The sequence below is a fragment of the Lycorma delicatula genome, chromosome 3 (assembly GCF_047948215.1).
Source record: "Lycorma delicatula isolate Av1 chromosome 3, ASM4794821v1, whole genome shotgun sequence".
Lineage (NCBI taxonomy): Eukaryota > Metazoa > Arthropoda > Insecta > Hemiptera > Fulgoridae > Lycorma > Lycorma delicatula.
Genome location: NC_134457.1, coordinates 151,418,532 through 151,442,964, shown reverse-complemented (window position 1 = coordinate 151,442,964; position 24,433 = coordinate 151,418,532). Strand labels below are relative to the sequence as shown.

The window sequence follows — 24,433 nt, the reverse complement described above, 5'->3', positions numbered from 1 at the left end:
TTAACTGTATTAGTTTTGAACTATCAGACTTCCAATAGCAAAAACCTAAATCAGTATCCTTTTTTCCTTAATTTTCTGCAAATAATTTGTCAGAAATAAAATATACTCCATGACATCTATATACAGTAAAAACTCGATAATTCATCGTGTCCAGGACCAAATAGGTATAGAAATTGACAAATTATAGAAACTTCATGGAAAAATAACTAAAACACATTTTGAAGTGTCCTTTTTATAATTTTAATTGATGAAACTAAAACATAACTTCTACATACTTTTTTAAAAGAAATTTAACAATTTCTAAAAATAAATACTGTACAACTGTAAATACAGTTGTACATAAGGAAGACATTAATTTTTACATACCTTTTTAAAAAAATACTGAATCTTGTGAATTTAGAAATCATACAAACATATGTATTACACTGTACCTTACTTAAACTCTTGAAAGAATTTGCTGCTTGTACCATTTGATGAACTTTGTTAACATTTCCTCTTTTTCTTTGCAAAATCATTGAATCGAATCTCTTATTCGTCATCACCATCTTCTTGATTGTTTACACATCCTTTTTCATTACTCTTCTCTTACCTCACTGTCATTCAAAATTTTGTGTTCCAAATCCAAGCTAACCATATTTAGCTAGTCATCTACATTACCCTGTTCTGTTTTAAAAACGTTGTTGCATATTCAAGGAATTTCTTCTAGCAGATGATTTTTTTTCATTGCTCTTACTTTCATTCATTGCACCTGATGGCCAAATTTTGTTCCAACATTGAAACAATTCTTAATCTGAAACATTATTTCACGTGTCAGAGATGTTGAAAACTGTTCAAAATATTTCTGAAGAAATAACTCTGGTACTGATGCATCAAAATTCAATCATTTTCCGATCCATGGGCTGAATCAGAGAAGTTGTATTTGCAGGAAGATGCGTTTTATACCTGCATCAGCTAATTCAATTAATGGGTGTGCACGGACTTTGACCATAATTAAAAGCACTTTTTCTGTAAATTTTTAGATTTAAATTATGATCTTACCTCAATGACAAAACACATTATGTAACCTGGAAGAGAGAATTTCTTGATCCATCCATGCACTGGATCCATCCATATTTTGGGTATAACTGGAAATACACCTTGACTGATATTTTTTACAGCTCCTGGTTTCATAGCTTTTCCAGTCACTGATAATAGAATCTGTGATTTTCACTTGCATTTGCGAGTGAAACCAAAATTACAATGAAACCAAAATTATCAACTTTCTTTCTGCATTTTGTATCTTGGAGCTGAAGTTTCTGAACCTGATACTAGTCTTCATTGGTAGAGCTTTCCAATAAAAACTGCCTTCATCACAGTTATACACTTTTTCTCTAATTAATCCTATAAATGAAATTCAGAGATAAATACACTTTTTCTCTAATTAATCCTATAAATGAAATTCAGAGATAAATTTTTCATAGTAATATTTTACACATTCACTACCAGCATTCATAATTTTTCCTTCAATAGAAACCTACTGAAAACCATGATGATGGTAAAATTTTCCCACCACCCTACACTAGCCCTAAATTCGAGATTTCTGTTCATTTTTGTTTTCATTTGTAATGCTTTTTGGAGTAAAATTGAGCCACTAAGAGGAATGCCAAAACTACATTGTTATATGGAGAATACAGAATATATGGAGAATAGCTGTGTTTGCCACTGGTGTAAGTCTAAAACACTCAGTTACATCACAGTCGGTAACTTCCATTTCTGAAATGAAACCTTCGATTTTGTTTCTTTTATTTTTTAATTCTCCTTTATGTTGTTTATTGATGTCCTGGAATTTTGTAAATTTCAGCATAGCAAATTTGCTAGCTTTTTCTCCTTTTCTAATTTGATTTAGAATTTTTAATTTTAGCAGTAGATTCATTGGTTTGTAATTAGACGGTCTTTTGGAAGTCATCACACAAAATAACACACTTTCATTAGATTTGATTACAGAAATACAGAAACTTGTTTACTTGTTTGTTTTAATTAACGGAACTTGAAAATATTTGAACCTAATTCTGTACTGTTGTATTTGTTTACAAATACCATGATTCAAATATTTACAAGTTCTTATAACAATTGCATGTCAATAGATTTGTTTACACTACAAGCATGCAATACTGCATTATTGCTTAAGAAAATGCACATATACAATTAAAAGTAATGTGACAAATTATTATATCCACTAGATTAGATAAAAATGTCAATTTGGATAAAACTATTTACTATTACGTAAACTTTTTGAGCCGTGCTTTAATTAATAACTTGACTGTAGTAGTATCAAAAGATACTGACTAATAATGAGACAATGTCACAAATTCACGTTTTAACCTTTTCAGATCATTTAGCCATTAAACTGGCTATGTACGGCGTCAGTTTTAAAACGCTGTTACAAAATCATTTTATATGGCATCTAAGTCGGTAATTTTGTTTTGTTTTCACAAAGGAATCAGTTTTATTACACAATTTGAACGAGGTTTATACGATGTAAAAAATTTTATTTCAACTAGAAAGAATATGATCATTTTTTCTCAGAAATGTGCTTTTGTGTGTGACTTGTGTATTATAATTGCTATGAGGGTTACGGATTTATTTATTATTTACAAAAGTAGCTTATTATATTAGCAACACATCGATGTATTGAAACACATAATAAATTAGGTTATACGGCACAAACAAAAAAAAAAGGAATTTGTGACATAAATATGTCACTTTTACTTGAGGTCTAAAATATCTTTTCTAACAAAAGATATCGGTAGATATGAAACACATAACGATTCGTAATGAATAACAGTATACAGTAAAAATTTTTTTTTGTCGATCTGAATAGCCTTTTAAGTGGTGGGAATTTTTATAAACGTAGTTTTCTGAATCTACTTTCACTTATACTAACATATGTGATTTATGACATGGGTTTTTCATCATATTTTGCCCAATTTTCAACCGATTTGCTTGAAAGTATTATTTTTAAAATCAGCAAACTATGTTTCTTAAAGACAAAACAAACAAACAAATTTTGCTAATAAAAAACGCGGTAGAAATGCGCAAAAAAAAATCCTGCAATTAAATTATCGTAATTTCTGTACTGTTTCAATTTTTTTTTTGTTACAGGCATAAAAAATATCCAATCGTAATGGTTTTTTTTGTCAGAATCTGTTAAATCTTTTTAATATACCGTAATTTTTTGAAATTTTTTTCACAAAGGGTAGCATAAGAATATCAAGGGAGGCAATCAGATACCAACATATTTTCGCGGAGCGCTAAATCAACTGCGGATCATTGTGATGAAAAAAGGATAAGGACATATATATACATGAACTGTCCAATGTCCCAATGAACTGAACAACATATCTCATAAGATCTCTATTTCACTTCACATATCTAGCAGTCAGCACGTGTCACAATTAAAGTAGTTATTACATCATCAATAATTATTGCTAATAATTAACAATAAAAATAGAAAATTATGATACTTGACCTTCTATGAGTCTCATAAAGTAAAGAATATCCAGCAGCTCCCAAACACAAAGGATACAGAATGCAGGACAAGTAACGCATACTTTCAGCATCAAATTCACGTGTTTTTTTCTCTCCATCACTTAAATTAACATGTTTTAATTTCATATGTTTCCAATCAACTGGAGCAATTTTCTGGACTTTCCAAAACTAAAACATATTTATTTAACAAATTGTTACAAAATTATACATGAGTAATTCTGTTTAAAATTTTTTTTTAAATACAGTAGTCAACAGTTACTGCACTTACCATTTAATCTGATCAATTGCTTAATACAATCAAATTAAAAACAACAGGCTTTGATTGATCCTTAGTAAAATTACTAAGGATTTATTAGTGATTGAAAATAGTAAAATTGTATTTCACTGAAATTATTGAATTCCTTACAGTGCTTGAAAATTTCTCATTGGCGAAATGATAAAATGTACTATCAGCTTGATGGAGCAACAACACATTTCACAAATGAAGTAAGACAATTCTTAGATGAAAACTTTACTAGTAAAATGACTGAATGTAAAGAACCAGTAAATTGGCCACCTAGATCACCAGACCTTACTCCCTTAAATTACTGTTTATGGGATGGATGAAATTCAAGGTATACAAACAAAAATTAGAAACAAATGATGAACTGCAAATGATGATCATTGGCATTCTAAATACTGCTGCCCTCATCAAAAAATGCAAAGATATAATTAGGTTGGTTATGAGTCAAAAAGGATATGAGTTAATAAGTCCATCAATATCAAAGTGGAACTTTCAAACATTTATTATTAATCAATACAGGTATAAACCACAGTGAGTATTTTATTAAAATTAAATTAAAACTGTTTTAATTTTTCAAAGGTCTAAATCTGTTGTATTAAAAACAGCTGTTTTTGGTTTTTACAAATTTAACATTTTTCTGTTTTGTTCTGCTTTGTTTTTAATAAAAAGGATGATTTTTTTTTTGTTTTTCTATGGACTTTATTACATAAATTTTTTCAAAATTAAATTTTCAAAAAGTTTTGATAATAAAATTTATGCATTTTAAGTCATTTAACAAAGTTATTGTATTTCAAACCTAAAAAACATGTTTTCTATTGCCAAATTTTTCTGTTTTACATTGGATATCATGAAATCCATTGGAGATACAGCTCTGGGATCTGTTTTATTCGATTTTTCTGGTCAAAAACCATCAAGTTTACTCTTAAATAACGCCTTAAAACTTTTAATATTGCATCAATTAATCAGAGAACTGAAATCCACGTGAAATTTTTTGCTAGCTGTAACTCAATAATAAAAATTTTCTGGACATGAGTTTGAATGAATTTTTTCCCTTATTTCAAGCGGTAGAATCAATTCCCAAATTATTTATCTTTCCTCCTGAGCCACCAATCCCATAAGTAAATAATTTGATTTCAATCCTTTCATCCTTCATTAGTAAGGATGGGGTTTGTATTTTTGGAATTGTTTTTTTGAAGATTTCGTGGTGGTCTCTCAACTGTGTTTTGTTGAATTCTTCTTCTATTGATGTCAGTGTGTCTTTATGGTGTTTACTTTTTATTTTCCTTGGGGATTGGGTGGTTTATTTTCTTTGTTTTGCTACATTTTAGAAAGATGTTTCTAATTTTTGGGATTGGTGTAATAGCCATGCTTGATGTCTCTTCTCCACTGTTTCATTACATTTGCTGTTCCACCATTGATGGTTTTTACTATAATTTATTTTATATATATATATCTTTCTATTCCTAATACATAGATTGCAATTTGTTCAACTAGCAAACAATAAGGAAATCCATGTCCCAATGAGATAAGGATGATACGTATGATGTGTAAATGAGATGTATGTAGTCTTGTAGACTCAGCCAATCATCCCTGAGTTGTTAGTTTAATTCTGAGAAAATTGATGTAATAAATCTATAAAAATCAGAACAAAGATCAACTTTTGTTATTAAAAGCAAAACAGAACAATACTTAACAGAAAAACGTTATAAATTTGTAAAAATGAAAAACAGAAAACAGTTGTTTTTAGTACAATAAATTTAGAACCTTGAAAAATTAAAATACTTTTAACTTACTTTTAATAAAACACTCACTGTGGTTTATAATGTATTAATTTTCAATAAACAATAGGTAATGGCAATCCAACTTTAGGATATTGTGAATGGAATTTGATTGGCACTTAATAGGATCAAAAAATTTAATCACAATAACACCAACTACTATTGTACTAATCTTTTTTAAAAATAAAATTAATTGTTATATGATTTTAACACAATGCTCCAAGGTGTAATGAAAACATCTTTTACCTTCAAAAGTTAATGTAAATAATAAATAAAAGGAGACAAACTGGTTTAAAAACTAAACACTGAACTATCCAGTTCCTCCAGATCTCAGATGTTATCTGTTACCCTGATGAGAACCTTCAGCACAATTCCAAAAATAACTTCATACAAATATTGTTTTCAACTTTATTAACTTAAAATTTTTACCTCCCTAAATCTCACATGAAAATAAATATTGAAATAAATCACACAGAAAAAAAAATTTTTCACTCAAGATGAAAAATAAAGCCCTTTAAAAAACAATGAAAATTAAGTCTAAATATACATTTAGATTTAAAATTTTCAATATTTTAAATCTGTTTCTAAATGTATTAACAAGTAAATCATAAAATATATCTGTGTCAAAAGAAGATTGGAACCCCACCAATTTTTCTGAATAGAAAAAAGAACACTTCTAAGGAAAGTTGTTTTATGCTCACTATACAAAATTGTCACTTGCCTATACACAAAAATTCCAATAGAAAATGAATGTTATATATATTAAAAACACATCAGAAACATATGTTATACATATATATATATATATTACATGAAAATTGTTACTGTATTGCTTACAATTTAAACCAGATTCATAACTGTTCACCCAATAATAAAGTTACGCAGAAAAACTTTTGTCTAAAGAAACTGACAAAATTCAATAAAAAATCATTTAGGTGGGCTTAGCTGCTCTAGAGTTTTAATAAAAAAATTTTATATACAACAAATACTCGTAATTTATATTTAAGGATTTCTGTCGAATGGTTGCCTTTTAGGTCCCATAAATAAATTGATGTAAGTGAACTGTTATAGAGACAAAAGTCGTATCCAGAATAGCAAAATATCAGTTATCTATTACAGGCACTCTACACCAGGTTTATTGTAAGTAGTGAGAAAAAAAGAGAGTTTACTATTGAATTTTTCACATACCTATGATACTTTTGCACATCAATATGCCAAACATTAAAATAATCCAGAAAATAATCTATACTAAAAATTACTTATTTACTTTCTTCATTAGAGAACTTAGATGCAGTAAGATATCAGTAATATAAAATTATTTGTTCAAGAAATAGCTAACCATTTTCTTTGACATGAAAATGGGCTGTAATCACATCTTTACAATGATCAATTTTTCCATCTGAAAGCAGTTGTAGATAATTATTTTGTATGTTGAAAATATATTACAAACCTAACCTGCAATTATGATTATTATAGAGAATGTAGGTACATAAAAAACAAAAAAAAAATCTGTTGATATCATATCAAATAACCAGCCATATTAAAGTGAAATACAGTGATGAAATTACAATAATAACAAATAAATCATAAATTTAGGTTATTCTTGTAAATTCGTTGGCCTGTTTATGAAAACCCATAATATCATTAAAATTTTATTCAAGTTAATTTTTCATGTATTATACAGAGTGATCTTTTAGTCCTGTTACCCAATTTTAAATGTAATTTAAGAAAGGGAAATTTAGGTGGAATAAAAATATGTATTTGTTACTTACAAAAGAGATTTAATAAAAAGCTATTAATTACATAATTGTTAAAGAATATGCTCAAAATGGCCACCCCTTGCGGTTATACACGCACGGACTCTTTTCAGCATATTAGCAGGAAACCTTCTTAAGAGTTGCATTGAAAATATCCGTGATTAAGTCTGTAATATTGACTTTAAGTTCATCTATAGTGTGAGGATTGTTTTTGAAGGCCTCGGACTTAATATAGCCCAACAAAAAGTAGACAGGAAATGTGAGGTCTGGGGACCTTGGAGGCCATAAGCCCTTGCTTATTATTTGATCATCAAAAAACTCTTGCAGGAAATTCATGGTTTCTCGAGACGTCTGACATGTAGTGCCATCTTGCTGAAACCAGCAATCCGTTCTTGAGGTTCCAGGAGGGACACAAATTGGCGCACAACAATCCTGTATACTTCACCATTTACTGTCTGTTCGAAGAATATGGGTCCAACTATACGATGATATATTGCACACCACACACCAATTTTTTCAGGATGCAAAGATTTGTCTTGTAAAGCGTTAGGATTTTCAACCGCCCAAATTCGACAGTTTTGACTGTTCACATAACCATCGAGATGGATCCAAGCTTCAAACACTTAAGAACACTGTGTTTAAAAATTTGATTCCATTATAATTTACAAGTGACCTAAACCAACGGCAATATTGCAATCGCTTGTTTAAATCTGGAGGCTGAAGCTCTTGGAGTAATCGTAAGCGATACGGTACAATTTCAATTTTTTAGCAGCCTTCTGAACACTCGAATATAACAAACCAACTTGCATGGAAAGTTTTTGTAAACTTTTCCGTGGAGAATTGAGCAATCTTGTTTTCACATTCTCCAAAACGTCATCTGTCAAGTGAATTGGTCGACCACTACGTTTTCTGTCGCAAACACTACCTGTCTCTTGAAATCAGTTTGCCAGCCTAGAAATTGACATTTTTTCTAGTGGCGGAACACCAACAAATTTAATTTGAAATGATTCTTTTACACTTGCATACGATTTCATAGCAAAATATTGTTCAAGAATGAAAACTCGTTGTTCTATGGTAAAAGACATTGTGTTCATAACATGACCGGAAACGGCACAAAAGTTTACACAGCTCAAGGAGAATCAACTCACACTGCCGTATCTATACCAGTTGAGTAGCGCTACCAACTTCGTGTCACAAAACAAAATTTCCCTTTCTTAGAAAAAAATTACTAGACATTAAAATTGGGTAACAGGACTTAAAAAATCACCTGTAGATTAATAGATAAAAGTGATAATAACTTGCTTTGTATATTAGAATATTACGAACAGCTCTAAATTTGAATAAACAAAATGCCTTTTTAAGACTGAATTTTATTGTGACAACAACCTTGATGCAACAGGTGGTTTTGGATAATATCAGTTAAAGTGGGGAAAAAAATCATTTTTATAGGTCAGAGTACTCTTATATTCTACTATACTTAAGTGTATGAATAACAAATCAGGTTACGTTTGGGCAGGCGAATTGTTGGTACTATATGGTACATTTTTCAATTCTGCCCACAATATAATTACTGTAAAAAAGAGACAACTAAGTAAGATAACAAACTACTATAATTTTACAATTACAATTTTTAAATTAACAATTACAGTTTTCTTTTTAAAGAAATAAACGTGAAGCTAAACAAATAATTTTGAGAAGTATTTTTCTAGCATTTTTTTTATATACACTGCAATCCCTACCAAACAAAATACGTGGAGTTTGATATAAAAAAAAATGACCTCATCCTCTGAAGCAATACCTAACAGTGGTCCTGTAAGTAAAAAAAACAGAACTGGATGATGCTGCACAGATGCTCTATATGGATTAATCAATCAAGGGCAATATTTACGAGTAAATGGACATTTGCGCATTAATGGACAAATTTGAATTCAAATATTTTTTGCAATTCATGTAAAATAATTTCTATTGCAATTCATGAAATTGTAACTGTAACAATCTTAGCTCACATATTAACAAAACATAATAATCTAACTTTCATATTTCAGTGAAAATAGGTTGATATGAAACTGAAGTATGCTGAAAAAAAAATGGACAAAGCGGTCAGTAATACTGAACTTACACAACACTACAACAAATCAAAAAAGTTTAAGTAATTGCACACGTAAGTTAAACTTTTATTAATATGTAATTGATAATGATCTATAGATTAACAAAAGTTACACGAGTAGTGAAAATAATGTAGTACAAATTTATGCAATGTGGACGACAATTTCATATTCACACTTGCCATCAAGCAGGTTAGGAAACTGTAAAATATTGATAACACTAATGTTGTTTATGAAGCCAAGTAATACCTGATTTTAAGCACTTCATATGTACATCATTTTTCATCAAATTATTTTTCTTCACAATAAAAAAAACATTATAATAGACCTTTACTGTACATGTATTATATGAAGTATATATTCTTAAAACTAGTAAATAAATACATATCTAAAGTAATATGTAGACTATATACAAATAGAAAAACCCACCGGGTTGGTCTAATGAAAAAGTCATTGTCGCAAAACAGCTCTTCAAAAGCTGTTTTTTTGAGTTGAAGATTCTCAGGTTCAAATGCTACTAAAGGTAGTTTTACTGGAATCCACAAATTCATTACTTTTATAAGGATTTGAATATTAGATAGCGGATACCGGTGTAATTTGGTGGTTGGGTTTCAATTAACCACACAACTCAGGAATGGTCGGCCTGAGTCTGTATACAACTACATCTCAGTTACAGATCATAAATATCATTCTCATCTTATTGGGCCATAGGTTTGCTTACTGTTCACTTGTTGAACAGATTGCAATCTATATATTAGGAATAGGAAGAAAAAATATATATATAATAAATTATATATATAGTTTATAATAGTTTAATATATAATATATAAAAAATATATAATAGTTAATAGTTTATATAGTATAGTATTATAATATATAGATTGCAATCTGTTCACATTTGCTGTTCCGCCATTGATGCTTTTTGTAAAAACATCAATGGTGGAAAAGCAAATGTGACGAAACAGTGGAGATAAAATCAAGCATGGCTACTACACCAATCCAAAAAATCAGAAATCCTCCCAAAATCTAGTAAAACAAAGAAAAGAAACCAACCAAACCCAACCAAAAAGGCAGCACCTGTAGACACACTGAGATCAGTAGAAGAATTAAACAAAACCATAGTCAAGAGACTACCACAAAACCTTCAAAAATAATTCCAAAAATAAGAGCCCGCAACCTACTAATGAAGGATGAAAACCATAATCTGGCCCATAACAATAAAGACAACGTGGGAATCCTAGGTAAATATTTCAACAAACTCCTTAATACCTCCTGTTGGTGAACCAACAGAAATCCTAAACTTTGACACCAGCACCCCAATAACAACACCATCAGAAAACATCATCCTCTGACAATAAAACCATTTGAGATCAAAACAGGATTGCACCAAAGTGATGGACTTTCACTGCTACTATTCAATTGTGCTCTGGAAATGATAATGAGGGAATGGATAATAAAATACCCCAAAAATAAAGATAGTCCAAAAAATCAAAAACAAACTGCCTTGGTTTCGCCAATGACTTGGCACTACTAGCAAACATTGAAGCTAAAGAACAGATATTAGAACTTCAAAACATTGCAAATAAAACTGGTCTTAAAATATCGTCTAAAAAGATTTAAATTATTCTCCAAAAACAAATACAATTATTAGAAATAAACATAAATGGTAATAAAGTCAAAATAGTAACCCAATTTAAATATCTCGAAGAAATGATAACATACAATCTAAACAAAAAAAAAATAAATCCAAACAAGAACACACAAACTAGTTAAAGCACAAAAAATTTAACCTGGTAAAGATACAGGAAAAAATGTCCATCAAAAAACACAAAAATAAGACACTACAATACAGTTATAAAACCAGAAGCCACTTTTTTATTTGAACTCAAGAGTTGAACCTACAGCTAAATTTAGTTGTAAGCAGAAATGATTTATTGCAATGATTATGAGTTTCATACTCATTTATTAATAAGAAATTTTTAACTTTAGGCACTAACAGAAATATTTACTTAAAAAAAGCTATTAACAACAATATTAATGATAACAATAAATAAATTTAAAAAAAATCATTTTAAACCTAAATCATTAACCATAAATCTGCTAAGTATTACTTTTTGTTGACTACAAAACTGTTGGTAAGAATTTATATTAGACACCTCACTGCAACCGAGAAAAAAACCAGTAAGGAGAGATTTAACATTTCCACAAACTTGGTGTGCTTTTTTAAGACTTGATTCTTCAGAAAGTTTTCATTGGGATGACTGGACCTTTGTTTCAATATTATAACTGCATATCCATATTTCATCTACTATTATGACACATTTAAGTAATTTTGAGTCATCAGCGACATCAGCTAAGAATTATTCTTTATCTTTTTGTGACATTGCATTTGTCAAAAATTCAAAAGTTTTGGTACAAATCTTCAGATAATCACTTCATACCAAAAATGTTAATCAAAATTGTTTTACATGGGCTGTAAGAGACTATCACTTTTTCAGTGATTTGACGATTATTAATCACATCTTCTTTATGTTTTCAATATTTTTAACAGTTGGTGATGTGTTTATAATATCCAACTCTTTTGTTTTCTTCAATGTCTTCCTGAAATTATTTTTTCCACTTGTAAATTCTCTAAATTGATAAAACATCCTCACCAAAATCCTTCTCTAACATCTTCACTATTTCATTACACTTTATATAATTTTTAATAAAATTTAATATAATTCCTTTGTAGTCATTCTTAAATAAAATAAATCGCCACAAACAATAAAATATGCTCTATTTACTTGGAGCCAAATTAAAACTGCTTATCTAATATGGCTAAAAATATTGTATACATTATAGCCGGTGCTGCCATTGTGTGGGAAAAAGACAAACTCAGTCAAAAATGCATAGAATGTACAATTAAAAATTTCTCAGTTTTTAGTACAAAATAAATTGAACATTTTTAAATTAAAGAATAAAATTAAGTATTTTAAATTTAATAACAATTTATTTATACTGTTTTGATTCTCATGTTATTTTTTTTATAAGATATCCTTCACATACTTTACTACTTACGAGAATACATTCAATCTATTCATTCCTCAGCCTAAGAGGTTTTCTGAATAAAATACATTCCAACCAAACAATCATTAATTAAAAAATCAATATATCACTTTACATGATACTTCTATTCCTTTTTACTTCCTTGTACGAAGTAAAGGAAGTATTGTAATTGCAAAAATTTAGGTTTTCAGATTTCAACAGAAATATCCATTCTGACCATCCCTGAATACATTTTGACTAGTTTTGGGGTGATTTAGTTTCTGTACGTACGTATATATGTATCATGCATAACTCAAAAACAATTAGCCATAGAATTTGAATTTTTGGATTTAGGACCGTTATAACGGGGAGGTGTCTAGTTGTACACCTTCCCTTTTGATTGCAATCGATTGGACCAAAAGTATCTAAAAAAGCCCAAAATCAAGAAAACTTTGATTTTGGAATTTTTCTTAACTACTGTAATCAGCCCTCATGAGCATCAAGAGCTTTTCAATGATATATCATACATAGTACTTATTTTCATTGGTTCTGGAGTTATAGCCAAATAAAATTTTAATTAATGAAATATTTAGATCTTAGAAGAGAAAGGCACTTCGGTTCAAATGCGATTTCATTTCCTTTTTTTTTTTTTTTTTTAATTTAAATGTGTTGATTACTCACTCTACGAATCATGATACCTTTCCAATGGTGAGGAGTTTGAGTGCTCAGTGATACAGACAAATGATTAAAGAGAGAAATGGATAGGATAATTGTAGATGTAGTAGGAATTAGTGAGGTTTGGTGAGAATAGGATAACTACTTTTGATCAGGTTTTTTGTAGAATAATTAACTCAGCTTCAAATAAAGGGCAGGCAGGAGTAGGTTTCATAATGAATAAGAAGACAGGGAAGATAGTAGAGTATTTAAAAATGCATAGCAATAGAATCATTGTAGTAAGGATAAAATCAAAACCTAAGCCAACAACAAGGCAATATGTCTATAAATACCCATGATGGTGATGAGGTAGAGTGTGTATATGAAGAAACTGACAAAGCAATTAAACACATAAAAGGGGATGAAAATTTAATAATAGTTGGAGATTGGAATGCAAACATTGGAAAAGCCAAGGAAGGAAATATTGTGGATGAATATGGGCTGGGCAAAACGAATGAAAGAAGGGACTGACTTATAGGGTTTTGCACAAAGTATGATTTAGTAATTGCCAGAACCTCCAGTTTAAAAATCATAATAAAATAATATACACATGAAAAAAGCCAGGTGCTACTGCAAGGTATCAGATAGATTAGATCATGGTTAAACAAAGATTTAGAAATCAACTCATCGACTGCAAAGCTTATCATGGAACAAACATTGATAGCAATCATAATTTAGTGATAATGAAATAATGATTGGGGTTTAAAATCCTGAAGAAAAGTTGTCAGATGAATAAGAGAAGCTTGAGGAAGAGGAGGGTAAAGAAAATTTTTATGAAGGACATCAAAACAGGTATGAGTAAAAAAGATAAGGTAAAAAATATAGAAGAAGAATGAGAGAATGTTAAAAATTCTTAAATAAGCAGAAGCAAACTTAGGTGGAACAAAGAGAACTGGTAGAAAACCTTGCACATCAGAGGATGTAATGCAGCTGATGGATGAATGCTGAAAATATAAGAATGCTCGTGATGAAGAAAGTAAAAGGATCTATCACAATTATGAAATACTATAAACAAGAAGTCTAAACTAAGAAAAGAAGAGTGGATTAAAGAAAAGTGATCAGAAGTGGAAAGAGAAATGAACATTGGTAAAATAGATGGAGCATACAGGAAAGTTAAGGAAAATTTTGGGGTACATAAATTAAATGTGTTAAACAAAGGTGGTAAACCGATTTATAGTACAAAAGGAAATGTCAATAGGTGGGTGGAATATACTATAGTTATAAGGAGGAAATGAATTAGAAAATGGTGTTATAGAGGAATAGCAAGTCAAAGAGGATATAAGGGGAGAAACAATACTGAGATCTGAATTTAACAGAGCATTAAAAGATTTGAATGGCAGAAAGGCTCCTGGAATAGACGGAATACCTGCAGAATTACTGTGCAGTGCAGATGAAGTGATAGAAAGATTATACAAACTGGTGTGTAATACTTATGTAAAAGGGGAAGTTCCATCAGACTTGAAAAAGAGCGTTACAGTCATTATACCAAAGAAAGCAGGAGCAGATAAATGTGAAGAACACAGAACAATTAGCTTAACTACTCATGCATAAAAAATCTTAACTAGAATTCTGTACAGAAGAATTGAGAGGAGAGTGGAAGTAGTGTTAGGAGAAGACCAATTTGGTTTCAGGAAAAGTATAGGAACAAGGTTAGCAATTTTATCGCTCAGATTAGTAGTAGAAGGAAGATTAAAGAAAAAAAATCCAACTTACTTGTTTGTCATTTGTAGACCTAGAAAAGGCATTTGATAATGTAGAATGCAATAAAATTTCCAGCATTTTAAAAAAATTGGGTTCAAGTACAGAGACAGAAGAACAATTGCTAACATTTAAAGGAACCAAACAGCAACAGTAATAATTGAATAATCTAAGAAAGAAGCCGTAATAAAAAAAGGAGTCCAACAAGGATGTTCCCCATCACCGTAACTTTTTAATCTTTATGTAGAACTAGCAGTTAATGATGTTAAAGAACCATTTAGATCCGGAGTAACAGTACATGGTGAAAAGATAAAGATGCTACTATTTGCTAATGACATAGTAGTTCTAGCTAACAGTAAAAAAGATTCAGAAGAAATAATGGATGGCATCATGGATGAAGTGCTACACAAGAACTACCACATGAAAATATATATGAACAAAATGGAAGTAATGAAATGTAGAAGAAATAATGTAGATGGACTACTGAATATAAAAATAGGAAGAGAAAAGATTATGGAGGTAGAAGAATTTTGTTATCTGGGAAGTAGAATTACTAAAGATGGATAAAGCAGCAGCAATATAAAATGCCGAATAGCACTGGTGAAATGGAAAACATTTTTGAAAGTATAACTTTGGAGCGTAGCTTTACGTGGAAGTACAACTTGCACAATCAGAGTACCTGAGAAGAAAAGATTAGAAGCTTTTGAATTTGCTATAGGAGAATGTTAAAAATCAGATGGGTGGATACTGACAAATACAGAGGTGTTTCAGCAAATTGATGAAGAAAGAAGCATTTGGAAAAATATAGTTAAAAGAAGAGACAGAGTTATAGGCCACATATTCAGGCATCCTGGAATGGTAGCTTTAATATTGGAGGGACTGGTAAAGGAAAAAATTATGCAGGCAGGCAATGTTTGGAATATGTAAAACAAATTGTTAGAGATGTAGGATGTAGGGGTTTACCGAAATAAAACGACTGGCACTAGAAACGGAATCTTGGAGAGCTGCATCATACCAGTCAAATGACTGAAGCCAAAAAAAAATTTAATTTATTAGTAGTTATTAAGCTCTGATTGTAAAAAAAAATTACAATAAATAATAATTCAATAACAACAAAAAAAAAATATGAAAAAAAAAATCAGAAGTTATTAGCGAAATAAAATTTTATGTACTTTTAAAAATGCGTATATGTAATTTAATAGGTGTACTAGCAAGTCATATGGTGTCCCCATCAGATTTGGTGAAACATCTTATTATTTTATTTATGCATTTGTTTCAATCTACTTGATAATAAACATCACTATAAAATCTAGTAACCTTCTCTTGTTTCGGTTTTGTTTTCATTTTGTTCATGGCTACATCATAATAATTGAAAAAAAAACATAGTATTAGATATATATATATATATATATATTTCTGACTTACATTTATTTAAATGAAGTGCAGCGAAAAAGTGTATATTTAATTTAATAGGTGTACAAGGAAGTCATGTGGTTCGACATCAAATTTTTTGCATAACTGCTAGTAATGTACATCTGTTAGTAATTAGCATTTGTCTCTAGATGAAGAGTTCATATAGCATATTCAGTATAAAATTAAAATATATGAAAAACATAAAATTGTATGTAGGCGAGTTTAACATAGCTTGCCTAACATAAAAAGAGAATGCTATAGTTAAAGCCAAGAATAAGTATTACATGGCACGATATTTCTAAGCAAAACTAAAACAATAAAATAAATAAAACAAAACTAAATATAAATATACCTCAATCAGAGTTTGAACAAATGATGGACCTAAAACAAGTAAAGATGTATCCTCATCCATAAGATACAAAAAGATAACAACTTGGCTAAATGCTCTCCAGATCACAGTTCTTCCTGAGAGGCCTTCCATGCTACGACGAGAACGCCAAAAACTCACATCATTCTTCAGTGCTAGGAAATCAAATAACAGCTGCAAAATAAAAAAGGTATCATCAGTTTATTGGCTAACATTTAAAATATTTTACATTTGTATAAATTGTGAGTAAAATAATAAAATGCTGACCTGATCAACTAAATTGAGCAGATAATAAAACAGTACACCGGAATAATGGAGTAGGATATGAGCAGTAAACAAAAATGAAAACAGATCATAGACAAAATTTTGAATAAAGTACAGTATATACTCATAATAATAGTTAATATCTTCTACAAAATCATAAAAATTAAAAATATACAATTATATACTGCTAGATAACACATCCACACTAATACTATACTACAATATAGTATTATAGTGGGTATAGTGGATTACTCACAAATTACTTTAAAGTTAAAAGTAATTTATATGTTTTTGCGTAATCCATTAATCAATGACATACCAAACAAATTATTAGCTGTCCTGGGCAAATTAACAAAAGCTGAATTTACTTGATAGTAAGAGAAGTGTTATGAAACTATAAATTATAAAAACTATTATAAATTATGAAACTATTATTATTATGAGACAAAAATTAGAAAATAAAAAAGCAAAGTTGTTAATGATACAAAATATTATCAAGAAATAAAAAGGATCACAATCAAGAGGAATATTTAAAAAACTAAAAAAATTTCAAAAGGAATATTTTAAAAACTGCAAAAATTGTTTATGAGATTAAATTGTACTATATGGAGGTATCAGAAAGTTCCCACACTGTATTACTGAGAATGCATTTAATGATGAAACCACACAGAACATTACAGGCCAATACACCCAAGGCTGCTCAACCAGTCTGCCAAGTGCCATTACACTACATATATGTGTTCTGTCATTATATGATTTCATAATTATAAAACCTATAAATAATACGATAAATTTGAACTATATTCTTGCAACAAATATGGTTTGAATCTTAATTAGAGATTAATTAATTAATCTTAATTAGAGATTTAAAAAAAATACTCCATCTGATTTTTAAATAACATTTTTTTTGGGTCAAAACAAATTTTTAACTGACATGCATATTTCAGGGGTGTTAGTATCAGTTAAAATATTGATCACTAAGGGCAATGCACTGTTATCAAAAGATAAAAAAAAGGGAAAATCTGTGATGTCATCTATGAGGGCTGTTGCTGAACTATAAATGAAATGTGTGACATTTATTTTGGGTGTTAAAAATACTAGAACATTAGAAAAATTGAATATGACTATAATAGGGTCATTCACTAATTAAAAAAATAAACAGTTATGGAGATAAAACGGTAAGAGGGTTACGATACTTTCAGAACATAAGCTGGTAACCCTGTGATGACTTTTGATCATCTGCTTGAGTAAAATTGGTTCTTTACAACCTCAAAATCTCATTTTACAATGGCGCCTCTTGAAGTTTCCAAATTAGTTGAACAGCGAGCAGTGATCCATTTTCTTTGCTTTCAAAGGTAAAAAACTGATTAACATTTACTCTCGTATGACCAGACAAAGTTCTACAAACTGCATAAATTTTTACAAGCGGGTAGAAAAACTTAGGTGGTCAAACTTCAGTTTGACGAGTGTCATTCTAGATGTCCATCTGAAGCTTTCAACTCCAGTGATTGAAACTTATATAAACTTTCACATCCATGAAGACTGAAGGATTACAGTTGAAATTATAGCTGAAAGATTACAAGTTGGTGATGGTACAGTTCATAGCATTATCACCAACATGCTCAAGTATCACAAAACAAGCCAAAATGGGTTCCAAGACAGATCACCATGATATGATATTATGGTGACAGATCACCATAAGGAGACAAGATTTCCCATGGTACAGAACTGAAACAACAATATCAGCAGAAAAATGTATTTTGCAAAGTATTCTAACCTGTGATGAGATATGGATTTACCTTTATGAAACTGAATCAAAAAGACAAGAGCTAGAGGTGGAAGCACATGAGTTCACCAGTCAAAAAAAAAATTCTAAACTCAACTATCAGGAGGAATAATCATGATGACAATCTTTCAAGATGCAACAAGCCTGGTTTTTGTAAATTTTCTAGAATATCAGAGAACAATAAGCATCGCATACTGCTGTGACATGCTTATTAACAAAGTAAAACCAACAGTGGTGAAAAAACTCCTTGGATCTCAGGCCAAAGGCATCATTCTCACTTTACGTAATGCCCTGTCAGACAGCTCAGGTAATGTGAGAAATCCTCGACAGATTGCATTGGGAAGTAGTACCTTACCCCTCCCCATGCACTATACAGTTGTGACTTGAACCATCAGATTTCCACTTGTTTGGCCGCTCAAGGAGATGTTTCATAAAATTTAACTGCAATGACATGACTTCAAAAAAAATGTGATGAATTGGCCCTGACATCAAGACAAAGATTTCTTTGCATCAAGCATAAATAATCTATTCAGAGATGGGAAGAATGTATTAATGTTACTGGAGATTATGTTAAAAGTGAAAAAAGTCACACTGATTTAATAAACTATTTTAGCTCCAGAGCAATTTAAGGTTTTAATTATTGAACAATCCTCATAACATGTTTACTTAACACCTCAGAAAATTGGCAAACTTAATTTCAAACTTTCCTTTCAAGTTTTAGAAGAAATTATATATAGCAACATAAGTAAATATATTTTAAAAAATAAGTCACTGTATGTTTTTAATTAAGAAATGAAATGAGTGGTTAGACAAGTCATTTGATTAAAATGGTTACCAAAGAAAATTCATTTGATTAAAATGGTTACCATTGACACCTTTGACTTTTAGAAGAGTAAAAAGGAAAGGTATTCAAAAATAATAGTTATTACTTAAGCTTGCTAAATCTTCCTTTTCAATAAATGAAGCAGTGAAAAAGCTAGAGGAAGAAAAGCTCATAATTTGTGAAGCTAAATGATTAATTATTTCATCATTTTTTAAAAACTGAGATTAGGAGTACGATAATTAAATTTGATTGTTTTTGTTTCTTCAATAGCTTAATGCATCATGAATACAGCAAAAAGATGTTTCAATCAATAATCTCGACCATACCTGGAATCTTCTCTCATTTCCTTAATTTACAAATTCTCTGAATTCCGCTCACAACCAGATGATGTACAGGATGTTTATTAAAACTTAAGAGAGTTGAATAGAAGACAATCACTATCCTTTTTTTTTGGAAGGGATCCATCAACAATCTAACCAGTCTAAACTAATCATAATAGTGACTAATAGGATAGGCTTACTATTTCAGATATTCAATGTATGAGTAAGATACATGAATAGATATAAATGTAAAAAAATTAATATTATAATAGCATCTTTGATACAGCGGTACACTAATTTATCCAGTAACTTTTCAAAACTTACATGAATAGAAGATATGAATATTGTAGCACACAAGAGGTAAATGTGAGTATCTGCAAAAATTCCCTTTACTTCATCCAAATCTTTATCATTAAAGCCACACGATCTTAATGATAAGAATGCTGACTCAACATGAATCATCAATCTGAAAAAGAAGGAACTTAATAAAATTATAGAAATACAAAACTTGGGACAGGGACAACTGGAAATACCGTGATATAACAGATAGAACACCTACAAAAAAGAAGACCAGATGATGATAGTAATGAAAATATAAACACTGACTGCAACAGTTCTATAAAAATACATTTTAAATATTTTGATTACCTTTATTTTTAAAAAAATCATAACTTTATCACATGGCCATGTCTAGTAAATTAGCCTCCACCCTCAAATCCTCTGCCTAGTTGAAATGCTAAAGATAAAATCAAACCCTTTGAGAGAGTGGGCATCATAAATTGTTTTGCTAATACAATACTAATATTCAGAATACTATGGCAAATTAAAAATGAAATTAGGATTAATTACCATTTGATTCATTATTAACATAGAAGACAGGAGAAATTGGTGACTATCAGTAGTGCTTGGAAATTAATCAGAAAATTTTTTTACAAGAAATGAGAAATTTAACAAATATTTGTAATAAACAAGAAATTAAACAGTTGGAAATTTTATTTTATCAATAATCAACACATTCACTAGTGAATAGTGTTAGGAAATCAATTTTTAATACCCTTTTAAAAGTTTAAAAAAATATTTTTACATCAAATGACTAAATAGTTATCTCCTACTTTAAATTTTTTTTACAGAGAGGGGAATAAGAATAAGAGGTTTGATAAAAAAAATACATGGCATTTTTAAATTTCCCAGGTGTATAAGTCCAACTGTCCCATTTTATTTTGTTATCATTTTGGTACACTTGTCCCTAATGTATGTTTACACTGGCAGTCATATTGGATGCTTAGTTTATTGTTAGTTATAGAAAAGGTTACACGAGTTTTGGTATGGTTGGCGATTTTTAACTTTAGGCAAAAATTGAACAAAGAATTTGTATTAAATTTTGCTTTAAGATTGGAATAAAGTGCAGCACCAAATTAAAAATGTTGAATTTGCTTTTGGTAATTCTTCTATGAATAAAATAAGTGTCTACAAGTGGTACAAACATTTCCAAGAGGGCTGTGAAGATGATGAGCACTCTGGACATCCCAGCACATCAATAACCGATGACAATGTTGAAAAAGGGAAAAATTGATTAGAAACAAATGGCAAATCACTATAAGAGGGTCAATAAGGATTATTATCTGGAAATTCTACGCCATCTATGTAAAGCAATCTGAAGAAAATGCCTGGATTTGTGACAAAACAATTCACAGCAATTGCACCGCGATAATGCACCTGTTCACACTTCACTGCTTGTTCATGAAGTTTTGGCTAAAAACAACACTGTTATGATGCCTCAGCCTCTGTATTTGCCAGATATGGCCCCCTGTGACTTCTTCCTATTTCCCAAGCTGAAAAGAACCATGAAGATGACATTTTGCCAACATTGAAGAAAAACAGAACTGCTGAATGAGCTAAACGTCAAACTGGAAATTGCGTTCCAGAGGTGCTTTGAAGATTGGAAATAGTGCTGGCACAAGTGTATCATATCTGAAAAGGAATACTTTGAAAGTTACAAAATCAATATTGATAAAAAAATAAAGATTTTTTGACAAAACTAAAATTCTGTGTATTTTTTTTTATCAAACCTTGTATATCTGTTTAATTGTTTTAAAATTCATGCTATCTCTTAGGTTTATTGATTTCATCGTTGAATAACCTACATGGTAATGAAATTTAAACAGAATATTTGAAGACATATTAACTCTAAGTAATTTGACCACCGGTGTAATTTGAGGACAGTCCAATTACAATAACCACCGGTGTAATTTGAGAACAGTGGAAGTAAAAAAAAAAAAAAAATCAAGAACAAAATTAAATAAAACTTTTATTCCATTTTGAAGTACAGAGCCTACTTTATTTTTCTACATAGTCGCCACAATTATTATTTTTTTCCAAGAGAAAAATGGTTTCACATTATCACTGCCCAGACACAATATTGTAACAAGACCAGTATAATGGACCTGAGTAACGGATTCCTGCCAATTAAGAAGAAAGTAGTACAAAATATAATAATGGGAGGAATCCAGAAAGAGGCTAAAAGAAATCCTTTTAGTAAAGGTAACAGTTCCGTTTAGCAATTGTCTTTTGTGATACTGCCACTGACACAGAATGAACAAATGTTTGTACCATGAGAAGTGTTACCGGACCAAAGCAAGGAATGAATGGGAATGAAAGGGCTTGGTCGATTGTTCTCACACTTCGAGTTGGGTCTAGTCTGACAGATAAAGAAGATAGGAGTATAAATACTTCAGGGAAGACCAGTTAAAAATGAGTATAAGCGAGATGTTATGATGCCAGTCAGCAAAATAAGTTTACACAAGATGTTATGATATCAGTTCTGTGAGGAGAGGCTGCGAGACATCAGTTCTGCGACAAGAGTCTGTGAGATGTCAGTTCCGCAAGTAGAGTCTGCAGATGTAATTCTGCAATGTGAGTTCTGCGAATCAGTCTGCAAGAGTATTCTGCAAGGAGGGCAGTGAAGGAGTGAATTTCAAAGTGAACTAAGTCGGCGCGAGTAAGGTGACGTCACAAGTAATGATTCGGTGAGTTACTGTAAGACTATAAGTGAAAGAGATAATGTACTAAATTTCATTCATAAACTATTAGGGTAGTTTTATTTGTGAATAGCAAAGGTATTTGCATTAAAAGAACTTTATACTTGTCTTATCTACAGTACTATTGTTATTAATACAAGACTAGTCGTTAAACATGTTAAGACTAGCGGTCATGCTATATCTTTTATCAATGGGACTGAATTCTGGATTTCATTATTTATTTATCTATGAATAAATCCTGACGATTACTTTAAATTCTGTTTTGTATTTAATCTCTATTTCTTATTATTACTGGCATTTATGATTAGTTGTTTACTGTTGCCATTATTGTCATTATTCTAAATATTATTACGAGATATATTTTTATGTCTGTGGTTGTGATTACTATACTTTTTTAATTTATTTGTTTTATGATTGTCATTTACTATGATTATTATTATTGATTTGTCTTGTTTTATTTATGTTTTTAAACCAAGTAATTATATATACATTTTCAATTATCAATCTCTCAAAATCCCAATCTGTGAACACGCAGCGATAATATATTTGTTGTAATCATCAAATAAACAATGATATATCACATTAAGTATCTCATTTAAAATAATAAGATTACAATCTGCTTTAATACATCTGGCATGAGTAGTTGAAACACACTACAGTTTAAATACTTGAATATAATTGGACAGCCCTAAGAAACTGTAAAACATAAGATAACAACATTTCATTATCCTTTAGAATAGTTTGCAAGTGAACCCCTAGGTTAAACTTGTGATGCAATGCCACATAACAGATGTATGTGCATCTGTTTGCACCACCAGATATCCATGAGTGAGCCTTATGCCCTTTTGCCTAGTATGCCCTATTTGTAAACAATAAAGAATAACCTCCTTTCGAAGGTTAATTCTCTGAAGAATTACAGAGGGATAAGGTTGTTATGCACCTGCTATAAGTTATATAACGTTATTGTCAATTGTAGACTGCAAAGTATTTTGGAGGTAGTTTTAATGGAGGACCAGGTAATTTTTCAGAGAGGCTGGTCGTGCATGGACGGTGTTTTTTCTCAACAGATCATTATAAAAAGAGTAGAGTTTAACTTTGAGACACATCTCTGTTTTGTAGACTATAAGAAAACCTCTGATAGGGTACTCAGAGGAAAATTATGGTACATTATGATGAAAAAAGGGATTCCACAACATTTAATAAATGTGATTAAAAGTATGTATGCAAAAACATCAATAGTAATCGTCTGTGATGGGAGAAGGACTGAGAAGGATGTAATAAATAGTGGTGTACGGCAGGGTTGTCCTCTTTCTCCCTGTTTGTTTAAAATGTATATATATATATATATATATATATACAGATGAAATATGAAATGTGTAGAGAATGGAAGAGTGCAATAAGCCAAGGGATACAAATAAACCCTGATGTATCCATCAATAACACTTATTTGCGGATGATCAGGTAATCCTTTAAAGAACGGAAATGATTTGCAGAGGGCTGTGTTCTATCTGAATGGTTTAAGCCCTCAATAT

General features: G+C 30.2%; 1 protein-coding gene across 2 annotated transcripts in view; it reads right to left on the bottom strand.

Annotated features, from left to right (window-relative positions):
* LOC142322116 (lipid scramblase CLPTM1L) overlaps window positions 1–24,433 on the bottom strand; it is a 58,610-nt gene that overhangs the window by 7,183 nt on the left and 26,994 nt on the right. For both annotated transcript variants that reach the window (XM_075360821.1, XM_075360820.1), the window contains exons 7-9: window positions 20,188–20,329; window positions 16,656–16,844; window positions 3,509–3,696 (exon numbers count right to left, since the gene is read on the bottom strand). In XM_075360821.1, coding sequence (XP_075216936.1) covers window positions 3,509–3,696; window positions 16,656–16,844; window positions 20,188–20,329 — 519 coding nt within the window. The remainder of the gene's footprint in view (window positions 1–3,508; window positions 3,697–16,655; window positions 16,845–20,187; window positions 20,330–24,433) is intronic.